Here is a 16,217-nt window from a genome sequence, read left to right on the forward strand (position 1 = left end):
GAATAAGCCAGAGTCAAAACCCATGGGGTGGTATGCGTGTTGTGTTTGCAAGCATTACGGGGAATCAAAACCAAGCAATGTTTAATGATGTACGTTTTGCAACTATAAGAGAAAGACTTATTCACAGAAAATACATTACAGGGATAAGCAAATCTTAGCACCTAGCTAACTTTAGACCACCAGGAGAAGAGTCAAAAGAGAATGTCCTCTGGGTATCCATAAAACAAAGAAGAGACATAAAATAAATTCTTAACTTTCTAGGCCATTAACTATTACGTTAGTTTAAAAATCTATCCACTTGGCCAAGTGACTCTAGGAAGCTTACAGGAAGACTCTAGGAAGCTTATATTTAAAAAGAATAAAGAAAATACAATTCACAGAATAAGACAGCCACACCATGTAATGTTTAAATATTTTCCCATGTCTTTGTATTTTATCTTATTTTGAAATTAGTTTTGGAAAATATATACACAAAGAGTTAATGCCACTGAACATACACCTCTAAGAGCAATGATTCTGGTTCTTGTTTACAAAACAAAAAGGCTAGCATGTTCCCAGTTCTCCTATCACAACCACAGTTATACCTATCCACAGTGTGAGCCACACCTGCTACTAAGATATGCTAAACAAGAAAGGTGAAGCAATATGTACACACAAAATGTCTACATTCCTGGGTGATATAACCTTTTGAAGAGATTTGGATTACTTCTAAGAGTCTAACTTCTAATTAAACATTCAAAGGATAGCAGAAATGTATATATAGTTGAAGTATTTATAGCCTGCCCTACCCATTATCCAGAAGATTTCAGTGCAGGTTTCAATCTACAAAAGGGCTTGGATAGTTTAAGAGGCAACTTTGCTAAGCTAGTACTTTTAAAATGTTTGGAACTCCAGAACTGCAAGGCAAAGTATTTTAGCTTTTTTGTTTTTATTTATATTATATATGGATTTTGGTTACAAATTACTTCTTATCCATGTGACCCTGATGAGTTAGATTGTGTATACTTTTTTCTTTTTTAAATAAACAAATACAATAGTTATATGTAGCTGCAGTTTGAAGACTGAAAGATTCACATTGGAAAATGCTGATTATGACAATGAAAGCAACTAAAGAAATGAAGATATTTGTACACTTCAAATAAAACTGGATTATGTCATAGCTCTTATATAACTGGACACTAAACATACTTGTTGTGTACAGAGAATAAACTATTGTTCTGTGTTAAATATGCCATTGTTCATAATGCATGAATTACAACGAAAGTACTGTAATATAAAAATACTTGAATTGTTTTCTCTGCAAATTAAAACCTTCCAATGATATTCCCAAATTACACATTCATTGCATTACATATAAATACTTTCTTTTATGGGAATTCACAAGGTTGTACTCTCACTCAAAACAAAACAAAAGATAAAGCTAGTACAGGTAGTCCTCAAGTTACAACCCCAATTGAGTCCAAAATATATGTTGCTAACATTCATTAAGAGGGTTTGTCCCGTTGGGAATATTTGGTGTTTTCCATACCTACGCAAAAGCTATTCTGGCGGTTGTTGTAATGTGTAGCAATAAATATTTTGCCTCTTTTGGTAGTTTATCCTTGATGATTCCTAGAAGGAAGGTTTCCGGTCTGAGCTCAATCTCATACCCAGTAATCTCTTGTAACCAATTTTTGATTTGGATCCAATATAACACCAAATATTCCCAACGAAGAATTGATAATACATAAAATAACGGAAAGTGCTGAGATGAATATGTTAACATTGGGATTGAAAGGAAAAGATGACTCAGAATTCTTTTTAATCTGGAACAACTGGCATAAATGGCTAGCAAACAGAACTAAGAAGGGAGACAAGAGATTTAATTGAAACAATCCTTATGAGAGTAAAATGTAAATATGTAAATTATATAAAGATATAAAGATAATAATTATAGTGGAAATTATTATTTAATATTAGTTAAACGTAATGTAACGTATTATGATATTTAAGAACCTGTATAGATGCCAAGAATGTTGTTGGAATTGAGATATTTTATGATGTAATAAAAGAAACTTAATAAAAATATTTTTTTTTAAAAAAAAGAGGGTTTGTCCCATTTTACAACTTTTCTTGTCACAGATGTTAAGTGAATCGCTGCATTTGTTAAGTGAGTAACATAGTTGTTAAGTGAAATTGGCTTCCTCTTAGACATTGGTTGTGAGAAGGTCCCAAAAGGTGATCACAAGATCCTGGGACACTACAGTGGTCATAAACATGAACCAGCTTCAAGCATCTGAGTTTTGATCATGAGGTTGCTGCAACGATCACAAGTGTGAAAAACGATCCTAAGTCACTATTTTCACTGCCGTTGTAGCTTTGAACAGTCACTAAACGAACATTTAAGTCGAGGACTAACTGTATGTATTTTGTACTAAAACTAGCTAAAAAGAAAATGAAGTTCTTCCAATAGTTACCAAGATTTGGACTCTTGTTTAAATGAGCATTTTGAAACTTCAGAAGAAGCAGATCTGTACAATAACAAGTAACTTGCCATCAATAGCTGTTCTGCTACTTGCCCAAGACATTGTAAATGAAATCCTGTAACATGACGCCTTCCACAATGCAAGCAAAACCTTATGTAAAGCTTGATCCATAACTTTATTAACAAAATCAGGACACTAGAACTTTCTCAGTCAGGCACAGACTCAGATATATAACTGTATCCACGCTGAATACTTTTGTGGGCAATATATGTAAATACTATGTATGATAAGAGTAATGTAATCCTTTTGGACTTGTTTGATCAATCAACAGTTTTAATATCAATGATTAAGGCAACCTTCTGGACTATCTATGAAAGTAAGAAAGAAGCCATTATTTAAAACTAAGTAGGTGTTTGCAATCAGTGGAGCGGAGTAGAGATCAACCCTTCACATTCCCAACTGTGGATCCTGGTGACACAGGGGTTGACATTCTCCTTCCTCTAGCCACTATGCAAGATCATCTAATGTTATAAAGTCAGATTTGAATCAGGTACACAGATGACAATTAATTACTTATCCCAACTCTGAGCCATGAAGAAGATATGGCCAAAGTTCTGTCTTTGATGTTTGGAGGCTATGAGGGTCTGGATGGGAATAAACATTAGACTTCACAAGACTGAATATATTTGCGTGCAGAAGCCTTTCAACTGGAGATACTCTATCTTTGGCCCTGGACAGGGTTATGCTTCCTTGTACAAAGCAAACTTGTAAGCTGGGAAACCTCTGGGCTCACAGCTCTTATCAAGAAGAGCAGGTGGCAGCTGTGGCGAGAAGGGCCTTTACAAAGATCCACCTTCTGCACCAATTTTGGGATCAAGAGACTTTGCTCATTGTCACTCACCTCCTGTTTGGAATAATGAAATATGCTCCACATGGAGTTGCCTTTGAAGACTTCCCAGAAATTGCATTAGACTGCAAAGGAACAATTGAACAATTCAACTGCTGTTAGCCAATCTATCCATGTAACATCTCTACTTCAAGAAGTGCACTGGTTATCAGTTTATTTCCAAGGGATCTAAAATAAATACATTGAACATGCAGGTTGTTATCCTCAAAGCCCTTCATGGGTCAGGATCCTCTTCTCCCAATGATCTCTGATCCTTTGTTGAGAAGCATGAGAAGGAATTCCCTCTTTCTTCAAACTCTCACAAAAAGTCACTTGCAGAAATCCTGGGATCAGTACTTACCCGCCTTCTCTGGAGGAGCACTCCATTGTTCTTGTCAGCACTTACCCACTTTCTCTGGAATCTCTCTACCAATCTTCCATAATTGTATTGAAATATGTTTTGAAACAGATTTCAACAGCAAGATTTCAAAGACTGGATGGGTTATCTTAGTCTCTCCTGAAAAGCTTTTCGGTAATGATTGTTCCTTGGGCTATTATTTATTATATTGTGATATTTATGCTGTTTTGTTTGGTTTTTAATCTCATACTATTTAATCTCATTTGTTTTTAATCTCATACTATTTTAATCTCATACTAGAACAGTAAGCCTCTCAGAGTCAGAAATGACTGGTGAGCCATAAGCCTAATAAACAAATAAAACCACAATAAAGTTTAAAAATATAAAATAATTGCCAAGTTAATTTTAAATCAGTGATAAATTAAAACATATTTAGAACAGTTTAGTACTCTAAGATAAATAATTCTAACCTAGAACATTTTTCAAGTTTGATTTTTAGAGCTTTTGAATTCAATTTTGTGTGATATATTTTAATCAGAATAATATGTTGCCCAGAAAAACATAAGTACAATTATCCAAAAATAAAGTGGCAAGGATAACATATGGATCATGGAATGAATTCTGGTTAAAAAAAGTTGCAAGCTAAGTAAGATTAAAAAGAACATGAAATTTTTACCTTGGACTGTTTCAGTATATTTAATAGCAATATAATTTACAGATATCAGCAGTTAAAGATTTTCACAGCTTGGAAAGAAATATTATCACCTCTTAATGTCTCTATGTAACCTATACTTAAAGTCACAGTTAAGGAGCTGCCACAAAACATGGTAACTGCTTCATTCACTTACAAAATTGTTAGTTGCTGAAAACAAAGTGGTTGTCCATGCACAGTCACTTGAAGATAACAAGGAAAGCTTCTGAAGCAGCCAGGGGATTCTGGAAAAAGTCATGGCTGCTTTAATTATTTAAAGAGAGGTGCTGCATATGCTCGCCCACGTATTCCTTAGTAACCAGTTTGAAGGATTTGCATAGTCTTTATACAAAGGCTACAGATAATGAAAAAAAAATTTTTTTTAACAGTCTCCAAATAATCTTATAAAAGTGAGTAGCCCACATGGTTTTATTACTTACTGTTCACATGGACCCTTTTATTAGTTGTGGACCCTCCGAAAAAACAAAACAAAAGTTCTTTGAATCTCCCTCCCTTGAAGAAAATAAGCAGTGGGTTTCTATCTCAAACTGACATTTAAAGGAAGGTACTGGAAATGAAGTAGATGGGTCCTGACTCTATATTTCATCTTGAGGGTGCTTCACTGTGACAAAATAGATTTTACAACTCTCTTAAGAGATTCACATCTAGTGTAATCATTAAGACTGGCAACTACGAAATGAACCATAATGACATTTTAAAAATAAAACACATGTATAATAGAGTCTCTCTGGATAATCACTAAATGACAAATATCTAGTGGAGACACTGAAATCAATGTACAGCTTCTACTAAAAAGGGAAATTTTAAACTTGATTAGTAAGAAAACAAAAAATAAAACTACTCATATCAAAACATCTCTATACAAACATGTGTAGAATACTGTGGACATTAATTTATATTCCACCTTTGTTATTTCGATAAGAAACTCAAGGCTGCAAAAGTATCTAACACCTTCCTCCTATTTTTTCTACAATCACCACCCTGTGACATGAATTGGTCTGAGAGTGACTGGCCTAAAGTCACCCAGCCAGCTTCTTCAAGAATCAAAGATGTGGGAGAGGACAGAGAAAATAAACCATGATGAGAAAAGACTATAGTTTTGAGGGCTTTTAACTTTTTATAAGTAATCCTGTATGAGTCATGATATAATGAGGCATATAAAATTATGCCGTGGAAAAATAATTTCTTTGTTTATTCTCATAATTGGAAGCCAAGGTGATACAATCAAGCTTAATGATATGGGACCAAAAACAGCAAAGCTCTACTAATCTCTAATCTGTAAACCCTAATCTACTAGCACAAGATATCATAGTGGTTAGCAACTTGCAGAACATTAACATCTCCTTAAAATAATTCAATTATTTCTTGGAACATAAGACCAATAACTGTTTGTGGAACTATGTGGATCTCTGAAGAGGTGTTCTATTTCAATGAGGCTTTGAATGAAGCACCTTGCTTTTCTTTGACAAGCTAGAACAGCTGCTTCGCTCCGTAACAGCAGCTTCCATGCCTGTGCCCTGCTTACATGAATGCCTCGTTAATGGAGCAGAGGAAGTTGGGCCAACCTCAACTCTCTGCCAAGACAGAGTGACGCTTCTCCATGGAAAGGAAAGTCCACTCAGCCAGATCACAGGAGACATGCAGACAACCTACTGATAGCTAATCAGCAGTACTGCCACTAGACTGAAATCAATTCTGGTCTAGATAATCACATTCACCTTCAAGATTGTGCTAGCACAACCCTAACTCACTATCTTCTTAGCACAAGCCATTTGACCAAAGCAGTGTTGTTAAGACTGAGCCAAATTAGACTGTACTGTAATTTATATATTTTGCTGATTTTCCATATATAGAAGACCATCATTTTTCATTGACCTAGCATTTTCATTGTAATTTTGTTTTTCAGCCTAAAAGTGAACCATTCAATCTTTTGCACTTACTTTTCCAACAATTATACAATTACAGAACATGTCTAGTTTGTTTTGCCGGACATATCCTTCAGCCTACAACAACATTTCAATTCCAAGCAATTTTGGATGATACTGCTTATTGGGCTTAGACTAATTCCGTGATGGTGAGCCTATGGCACACGTGCCAGAGGTGGCACACAGAGCCCTCTCTCTGGGCATGCGAACCATCACCCCAGCTCAGCTCTGCCGCACATGCCTATGTGTGCCTTCCACCGGCCAGCTGGTCTTTGGGTCTGTGCTGTGCATGTGTGGGGCCGTGGCGTGGGAGGGGGTTGTGCATGAATGTGAGAAAATAACAAAGAAATAATAAATCAAGGAAACAAAAGGCATAAGAAAAGGAAAAGGAACTATTAACTAAAATCAGTTCACATCAACATCATTCACTATAGTTTTCCATAATTATCTAGTCTTACAAGCCATCTCAGCTTCTACTAGGCTTATGCACCACTTCCTACATTACATTTTATTCTTTAGCGTCTTCCCTTTTTTGAAAATCTGATTCACTCCCTCAATTGTATCTTACTCAGTTCTTCATCCTCCTTTTCAACCCATTCATTTTTTCTTCTTGGATTTGGCAATTTGCAATACAATTCCCACTTGTTTATTCTATGTGGCCAAATCATCTTGGTGTACTGTTCTTATACTGGTCACTTGATTTTTGATTTGATTTCTATTCCTTCAGCACCCATTTATTCTTGAGCCCATCTCTTTTTATTTTACTATGGCACTATTATTTATTTTACTACGGTAATCTCTATCAAATTCAACTTTTATGTTTCTCTTGACACACCTAATTCTCAAAATGGATAGAAGCATACTCTTAGGCATTTTTTCTTTTTTTGACAATTTCTTATATATAATTCTACCAAAATGCCTTTTGGTCTATTCCAAAAATGCCTTTATTTTACTAAATGACTTCTTTCACTAAGGGTTAGAGGACACTCATCTGGTGCTGTAAGGCAAGTTGATCCAAAGCTTCCTAACAGCTGAAAAGCAGTTAACAAGCAATATTAAAACTTACCAGTAAAAGCCAATATATGCAAAATACAGTTGAGCAGAAAAGCAAAAATAACAAACCAACAACAAAACAGATCAAACCAACAAGGAAAGAGAAACCTATACTGTAACCACTTAGGTTGGAAGAAATGGTGAACCAATGACTCTATTAAAAGAATGATGAGCTGGTGAGAATGAAGAGCTTGCAGTAATTCTTCTCTGGACAAGGAGAGGACTTGAGGTTATCAATACATGCTCCAGACACTTGCTACTGGAAATGGCAACACAGTAATCTCCCGAAGGCATTAGAGCTGAAGGAGATGAAGGAATAACCATTTTTCTAAAACCACATTTGGTGTCCTCAAAAAACAACAACAACAACCCACTGGATTTGCATACTTCCTTTTCTAATCAATTCTAAATATTGCTTGTTAACTGCTTTTCAGCTGTTAGGAAGCTTTGGATCAACTTGCCTTACAGTACCAGATCAGTGTCCTTTAACCCTTAGTGAAAGAAGTTTTAAATACAAGCTTAAGGATTTTTTTTAAAAAAATACTTTGGAATGAACAGCAAAAGGGTGAATTTTGATTTCCTAAAGTTACAAATGGGGTGAGCGTCCAGATGGATTTGAAATAACATTTTGCAATTAATTATAAGAATCCTTCAATACTGGTGTTTTGAATTCTCTAAAAAACATGATAAGACTTTGAAGGTTGGATAATAAGGTAATAAGGTAATTCTTAACTTACAATCACAAATGGGACCAAAACCTCCATCACTAAGTGAATTGTGTCCAATTTTACCACCTTTTTTTGCTGGGGTTATAAGTGAACCATTATAGTTGTTAAGCAACTCCTGCAATCAATTAAGCAAGCCTGGCTTCCCCCATTGACGTTGTTTGTTGGAAACCCTGGGAAAGTTGGAAATGGAGATCACATGACATCAGGATGCTGCAACCATTGTACATACAGGCTAGTTACGAAATTTTGATCATGCGACCACATGGATGCTACAATAGTCATAAATGCAAGGACCAATCATAAATCACTTTTTTAGCACCATCATTACATGATCTTTAAATGAATGGTTTAAATTGGGAGAATTAGAAGGAATTAAAGATTACAATTAAAAGAGAAGAATGCTGAAATGTCACTAATTATTAAAGGGGATATACAAATAAAAATCCAAGATGGTGACCTAGATAATTTTGTAAGATTTACAAATTAACGCTCTGAAAAATGTTGGGATAAGGGACAAAGACAAGAATGAAAAGAAATCAAGTTCAAGGCTATTACTTGAACAGATAAAGATCCAGATTGTTAAAAGTAAAAGGAAGAAAGATGTAGTTGGTTTATTTGATCAAAGCTAAACAGATATATTATCTCTAGTAAATTTTAATGGACTTTTGCTGATCAACATTCTTTTCATTCTAATTTTTTAGTTCGTATTATCTTTAAAAATATAAAAAATGAACCTTTTTATCAATTATACAACTATCAGCAATCAATATCTTGAGTCTATGAAGTACATTTTTAAAAAGTGCAATTGTGATAAACTGTCTACATGCAAACTTAAGAATGTTTGAATTCCTTTAAATGCCAAATCCTTCTTTGTCTAACTATTTTTATTTCTTATGTTTTATGTCAGGAGTGGGTTTCTTAGCAACTGATCATGAACTGAATACATACCAAGCAGTGTTAGTGGAAGGAATGCAGAGATGACCTAGTCCAGCTCCCTTGCTACCTTAAGGTATGCTGATTTCATACCAGCACTATCAATCAAGTGTCAATTTGCAGCTCTTCTTTTTCCCTTAATGAATTTTTAACAGCAAGAAAGAAAAGGCAGAAGATGTGTGGGAAAACATGCAAGTGGAAGATTGTAATTTCTTGATCTTCACCCTGATCTCCACCCATACAATTTCACAAATACAATATAATTATTGCATCATAAACAAATATGATATAATTATTGCATCATAAACATTTGGTCTAAAAGTATTCATAGATTGCCTTGTACAATCCACAAACAGGGATATGGTAAATATTATATGTTTAACTCTTCCTGCGAAGGTAGCCTTTGTCAGTCAAGAAATTTTGAAATACACATTTTTAATTTCTTAGTGCATGCTGAAGAAAAGTAAAAGTCTATAACAAAATTTAAGTTTCTCTCAACTCTTCCAGGATCATTAAAATTAATAAACATTGTAGTACAATACATACTCATATGCATCAGTGCCTTGCACAGATCAATCACAGTGAAATGATTCATGAGCAGACAATGAAAAGTGGTCCAATAAGGAAGAAAACATTTTTCAACAGTATTCAATATTTTGGAATATATGTAACATATAGTTGACCAAGGATATAAAGCAATTAAACTATCAAACGGTCAAGAGTTTTATCTTCTCTCTTTTAATAAATCAATGCTATGGCATTAAGGTTTGTTTAGCAGGAATCAAGAGAGCTAAAATAATGTCATGAACTCAAGAATTAAGTTTCATAGTTGGCCTTATATAGTATTCTACTTCATAAACTTTGAAACTGTACAACTTTATGTCATGCCCCATTTCAGCTCAAGTAAACTTTGGCACATTTTAAATTAATTAGGGGTTGTGTGCATAGGTCCTTCTATGTTGAGCCAAAAAGACAAGGAAACCAAACCCAGTAACATTGGATGTCTGGGACAAAGAAGGAAATAGAGTATTTTGATATCATTCTCTTTCCCCCCCAGAAACATCTGATTGCAATGAACTCACTCATCCTTCGGCTTGATTCCATAGGACAAGTCCTGAATATTGCCTTTTTTGATTACATGAAATAAAAGAAAATAAAGATTTGAAATGGCCAACTAATACATGTTACTGGTAAATGCTCCAGGTTCTTCAAAGTTTAATATAAAAACAAATATGATACTTTTAAGACAACATCTCCTCCCTAAGAAATTGCATGTAAATAAGCAAAATAGGCACTATTCTGAAGGACAAGATTTAGATCCCACCACACACAACTGAGAGTTGATAGATTCACTGAAACACCCTCCTAAGCTAACACACCTATCATTGGCCATTTTCTTCTTCCAGACTATCTTTTGAACCACCTGTCATGTCGAGAAAATAAAGCATCTTAAATGGTATCTTACCAACTATTATAAAATTTGTTGCTGTTCTCAAGGTTAATTGCTTTTCTCACTCCTTTATACTAGACTCTATGCAGTTCAAATCATTCACCCCCATGCAACTAGGACAGAATTGCAATAGTAGGAAAAGTATTTCACAACCAGTGCCACCTAATTCATTCAATCAAGGTACCTTCACAAACTAGCTGATTGGAACTGCATCTCTGAAACACCTTTTCACTTACCAAGTTAAAAGTGTTCAGCAAAACTACAGTAGTTGGAATCTCGGACACACAAGGTCAGAGACCGACACTGATTTGCTAGTTGTCTCCTTTTCAATCTGTGACCAAGGCAGTTTCATCATTCCAATAAAATTACACGGTCCGGTTATCTGAGCTTTTTACCACCCGCTTAAAAACAATACGCTACACTTAATCCCTAAGCACTGCCTCTCACCTGATCATCTAAAACCACTTTATAATCACGATCGCAAAGCGTTCACCCGTTTTAATTAAGAAGAACCAATTCCAAGGCTCCGCTTTAAGCCGCCCTGAAGACAAGTTAACTTTTCATGCCTTCCTGAACTACACCTTCCGTGGCAATTTAGCCGAAGTCCAAATTCCCTTTCAAAAAGCATTCGGCTCTAGTAAAGATCCTAGCTCTCTCTTGAGTTGGCGGGCCTTCAGTGGGAAAGAGGTCTCACTTTTTAACACCACCACAACGCTTCCCACGCTCGGAACACAGCCCACTCAGTTCAAGGAGAGCACAGAACCGGAACCCCGAACAAAAATCTACCCCGTTCTCACGTTTAGCAAGTACCTACAGCGCTGCCACACTTCGCGCTATCTTTCTTCTAATTTCTGCTTTCCTCGCGTTGCCCTGAGCCCACACCCCTCTTTTTGCACTTTCTTTCGCAGGGGAGTCTTCGGATGGGAGGGAGGGGGGGGATCGGGAGAGACAATCAAAAGGATGCCAAAGCAGCAGCCCGCTTACTCACTTACCAGTTGCATGCCACAGATAAAGAGCAGCGTGCACCTGCCGCTGCAGTAACCCATGGTTTCCCCGAGCCCTCGCAGCAGCCCCGCAGTCCCACGCAGAGCCCAGCCGTATCCAATCAGATGGTGGGAAAGGCTAAGCGAGCCTGGGCAGGATTCAAGGGGCTCTTATCTGCCGCCATTGCGTCCCGGGAAGGGGCGAACATCAGGCTCGCCTTAGCTTCAGCAGCAGCAGAAGCAGCAGCCGCCGCCGCGCCAACAATCGCCTTCGGCGCCCTCCCGCCTCTCGTGCAAAGCGGCGCGGGCGGAAACGGTGTCCCGGCATCCAGCGAGCACGGCGGCGGTGTCTCCCAAAGGCATCCGACGGCCTTTGCAAGTTTGTTGGCCAGCCGGGCTCAGCTCTTGATCCATCCAGCCATTCGGGCAGGTGGGGAGGAGAAAAGCAAGCGAGCTCAGCCCCCTTCTGTAGTCTGACTCTCTCTCTCTCTCTCTCCCGCGTCGGCTCTTTTCTCACGCCCCGCTTCACCCGCACCCCCACCCACCCCCGCTCCTTGTTTTGTTTCGCCTCAAGACAACAGCAAGCCCGAGCCTCTTGTCAGCGCTCGGTCGGGGCTCCTCTATGCCTCGGTCCCGCCGTTCAGTGGCAACGCGGCTATTCCCAATGCAGCACAGCAACAGAAGGAGGAGGAGGAGAAGAAGAAGGGAGCTGGCTGTTGCTCAGAAGCGTGACAGGCGCTGTCTCTCAATGTTTGCAAGGCAACCGCCGCCGCCGCTCCCTGCTCAGCCCAGTTTGAAGCACGCGGGGCGGCGGGGAGGGAGGTTGGAAGGAGGGAGAGAAAGGAAAGGTTGGGGGGGGTAGGAGGGAGACCTCCCGATCCCCCTTATGACCTTAACTCTGGCCTAGACTTCGGGGACATCTTCCATCTCACGCGCACACCCAGCCTCTCTCCTCGCTTCCCCCCTCCCTCCCTTTTTTTTGCTTTCTTTTCTGAAATGGCACCTCGGCGTCGCGTCCACCCCCGCCTGCGTCGCGGCGGAAAGCGCGAAGTTGAGAAGAGACTGTAGCGGTGCTTTTTGAGCGGGTTGCACACAAGGACCTCGGGGGAGATATGAGAAAGGGGGAGTCGCCTTTTTTGGCTGCAGCCGTCAGAGGGGAAATGAGGGGCGGCCTCGGCGGAAAGAAAGGGTCCCCGGGCGCCGCCACCTGCCTGCTCTTCGGGGGCACGTCAGGGAGAGCTTGGCTGGCTGCGCTTCTGCTACCTTCCTCCCCAACTAAGGAAGCGATGGGAAGCTGTGTCTGTGGAAGTGGACGCCGGCTCAGGCCAGCGGCGCGGCGCTCTCTACTGCCGCCTGCTGGGCCTTGGTTGCAGAGGCAAGCTCAGGTAAAGGAAAGCAGGCCGGCGTGCCCATCAACGAATGATTAGCGGCCACCTCGGCTCGTGAAACAGCGAAAGAGAAGCGGTTGCTAAGTGGGGCTGCTTGCTCTTTATATTGCGCTTCCCATCCACCCCGCTGAGTTTCTTTACCCATTCCTATCGACTGCAAATCTCTCTCTCTCAAACAAATGCAAGAAAATGAGAGAGAGGGCATCTTTTCTTGCATTTTTCTTTGAAAGAAAATTCTGTTTGCCACGCAGCTGCTGAAGAGAATAGAGTTTTGTTTTTGTCCCCCCCCCCCCCAGAAGAATGCAAGTCTCATTGTAACAAAAGCAAGTCTACTTCCCGTCGGCTTTAATGGAAAAGAACACCTGGTTTTAAAACAGTTACATTCAAATTTTCTTGAAGACTTGAGTCTATATACTACTGAAACGCTCTATAACCTTTTACTGGGTGAAAGAGGGCATCACTTTTGAACCTAGGTATCTCAAATGTGCAAATTTGCAAAATACATCCAAAATGACTCGCAAAGGAATGAGATTGGAAAAAGTTGTGGGAGCAGGGATTCAAGGGAGGGAGGGAGATAAGTGGTGGCTATTGTGTTCTAGTGATTTTCATTTTTAATGTTCTGGCAGTTTCCCAGCCACTCTCTCAATTCCTTACTCACTCTGTCCCTACCCAGCTGTCACTTGCCTGCCTGCTGAGAAGGGGAGGGAGAGAGGAAGGAATCTCCCATCAACCTTTTCTAGACTATTCACACACACATCCATTTGTGTCCCCCCACATGCCTTCCCTGACCCACACCTTGAAATGGGAAGATAGATTCATTTTATTACAAATTATTTCATTTCAACTATAGAAACAATGTTAACGGTAAAGGAAGATGAAAATATACTTTTATGATGGATGGTGTGGCTTACAACTTCATTTGGTTTACTGTAATCCTGTTTGTGGGGAAATTGGTAGTTGGGTATTTAAGACTCCTTAACAGTCAGGTAGCATTTACAGTACCAGCATTAGAAGTTGAACTGAAGGGAGAAAGAAAGAAGAACTGTTTTGTTCTGATTATTTTTTCAGCTTTCTCCAAGTATTACAAGTCACTACTGTATTTTAAAAGATAATTAAAACACTGTGACTTACCCATTGTGACTAGAATAAGTCAATATCCATCTGATGGGTGTCAGCAGATTCTACAGCTTTTTCAGTATATTCAAGAACAGAAGCTAAAAGGAGAAAAATGCTTCGGCAAGACTAGGCATATCTTTCCCACTCGTTTAAAGTAATATGCATTGCCTGCCATGGGGTAATGGTTAAGGTATGAGGCTAGAAACCAGGAGACTGGGAGTTCTAGTTCTGCTGCAGATGCAAAGCTCTTGGGTAATTCTGGCCCAGTTACTCTTTCTCAGTCCTAGGAAGAATGAAATAACAAACCAAGAAAACTGCAAGGACTTGTCCAGGCAATTGCCAGGAGTAAGAAGAAACTAGAAGACACTCAAACAAGTACAAAATTGGTAGTATGGTGTCCTGTAGAATAGCATTTTTAAAATTATATTCTGTGGAACTTTAAATCTGCAAGAATTGGGTGAGGTTCATGAGAGATTAAGGAGGAAACTTAAATAAAGTCAGTTTTCTGTCACTAGAAGTTTGCTCTTGATCTGGGATTCTCACCAAGTTTCCACAGCCTGAAAAAGAAAACTTCTACTCTAGATCTTTTTTTTAAAAAAAAAAACAACTACATTTTATATATCCCAAACAGAATTATGGGTGGCAAACAATCAATGTTGTAATTCAGAAATCTTTGAAAATCACATTGGAAAAGTCGTATCTAAACTGGTTATTCTCAAGTGATGGTATGGATACTGAAAGTGGGATTTAGATGTAGCCTAGATGGGACACAAGGCGAGACACTAGAACTTTAACTGAATATTTGATTGAGTTTTCTTCTACACCAAGACTGGCACACAGAACTAATTTATTTCAGTAGTAGCAGATTCTTAGCTAGCCTCCGACAGCATTGTTTATTAAGAGATCAGCCTCTTCGAAAATGTGTATCATTACCATCATCCTTAGAGGATCTTGAATCTGATCTATGTACAGACCACAATAGATTCTGATACATATATTGGTTCATGAAGTCCTTGTAAAAATTTCATTCTTTTTCATGTAGTCTTTTCATGTTTTCAGTGTTATCTTTTGTTTTCTAACAATGCAGTAAATAAATAAATCACCCAAAGTTCTCATGACATTTCAGAATAAAAGCATGAAATTTACCAGTTTCACTTGGTGCATATTGACATTTTTGTCCTGTTTCTGTAGCCCATCTTCTGCGAAATAGAAATTACCTTACTTGATCTAGTTGAATCTTACAGCAACAGATCAAAAGATCCTATCTCTGAAGGCGTGTTGGTTTCGGAGGTAAAAACCAAAGCCACAGAGCACCTACAGAGCACTTACAGTTACCTCTTCCACTAACATGTTATCATCACCTTTTGCTTCTGATAATACAATGGTGGGTTCACAGTATCAGTTATTTTTATATGCCAATTCTGGATCATTATTCTATGTTATTTTCTACTCTGATATAGATGAGTTCAATTGGTTGGGAAATATTCAGTTTATAAGATTAATTGGATGGGAAAAAAATTCCTTTAAGATCACTAGATCAATATAACATATTGTTAAATTGTACATGTAACTATTTGTTGCGTGTACAAATACACTAAATAGGATTAAACATACTAAAATACTTCTAAACATTTAGAAATTAATTTGTCAAATGTTATAGATAAGATTTCTATGGATATTACAAATAGCCCTTGTTTATTGACATTCGTTCAGTGCCTGCTCAGAGTTAAAATGGCACTTATGACTAGTCTTTGAAGTTCTAGTTGTCACAGCATCTCTGCTCTTGTGATCACAATATGGATGCCTGATAACCAGCTCACATGATGGTTGCAGCATGGTCACACAATCACCACTGGGGATCTTTGTTGTTGGAGTTCAATCTGAACAAGCTCAAGGTTAACCTCCATCCTATCTAGATTGTTGGGGTGCAATTTGCAAAAGCAATGGGGAAACTGGCAGGGAAGGTTGCGACTCACGCCTTTGGGTGAGAGTGTGCAAATGGCTTGTGATGGAGGAAATCACTCACACTTTCCTGCCCAGCACCAGCCTACCAAAGTCCCTCTGCACTCGTACCATGTATCACAGGCCATGTATCCTCTGCCAGGCAGTAGCTATCTCCAGCTCTGCTGTGCTCACCATGCCTTAACCACCATTTCCTGGCCTGATTGCAAACCACCAGGGACTTATTTAATGACTTGCTTAATAATGGCAATCGGGAGT

At 38.5% G+C, this 16,217-nt stretch overlaps 1 protein-coding gene across 5 annotated transcripts in view; it reads right to left on the reverse strand.

Annotated features, from left to right (window-relative positions):
• NKAIN2 (sodium/potassium transporting ATPase interacting 2) overlaps positions 1-12,715 on the reverse strand; it is a 586,804-nt gene extending 574,089 nt beyond the window's left edge. For all 5 annotated transcript variants that reach the window (XM_087972540.1, XM_087972523.1, XM_087972547.1 and 2 more), the window contains exon 1: positions 11,503-12,715. In XM_087972540.1, the coding sequence (XP_087828666.1) occupies positions 11,503-11,556 (54 nt within the window). In that variant the 5' untranslated portion in view covers positions 11,557-12,715. The remainder of the gene's footprint in view (positions 1-11,502) is intronic.
• Positions 12,716-16,217: the final 3,502 nt, after the last annotated feature.

This window comes from Notechis scutatus, chromosome 1 (genome assembly GCF_049901735.1).
Source record: "Notechis scutatus isolate UNSWTSFEM ecotype Mainland chromosome 1, rNotScu1.2, whole genome shotgun sequence".
NCBI lineage: Eukaryota > Metazoa > Chordata > Lepidosauria > Squamata > Elapidae > Notechis > Notechis scutatus.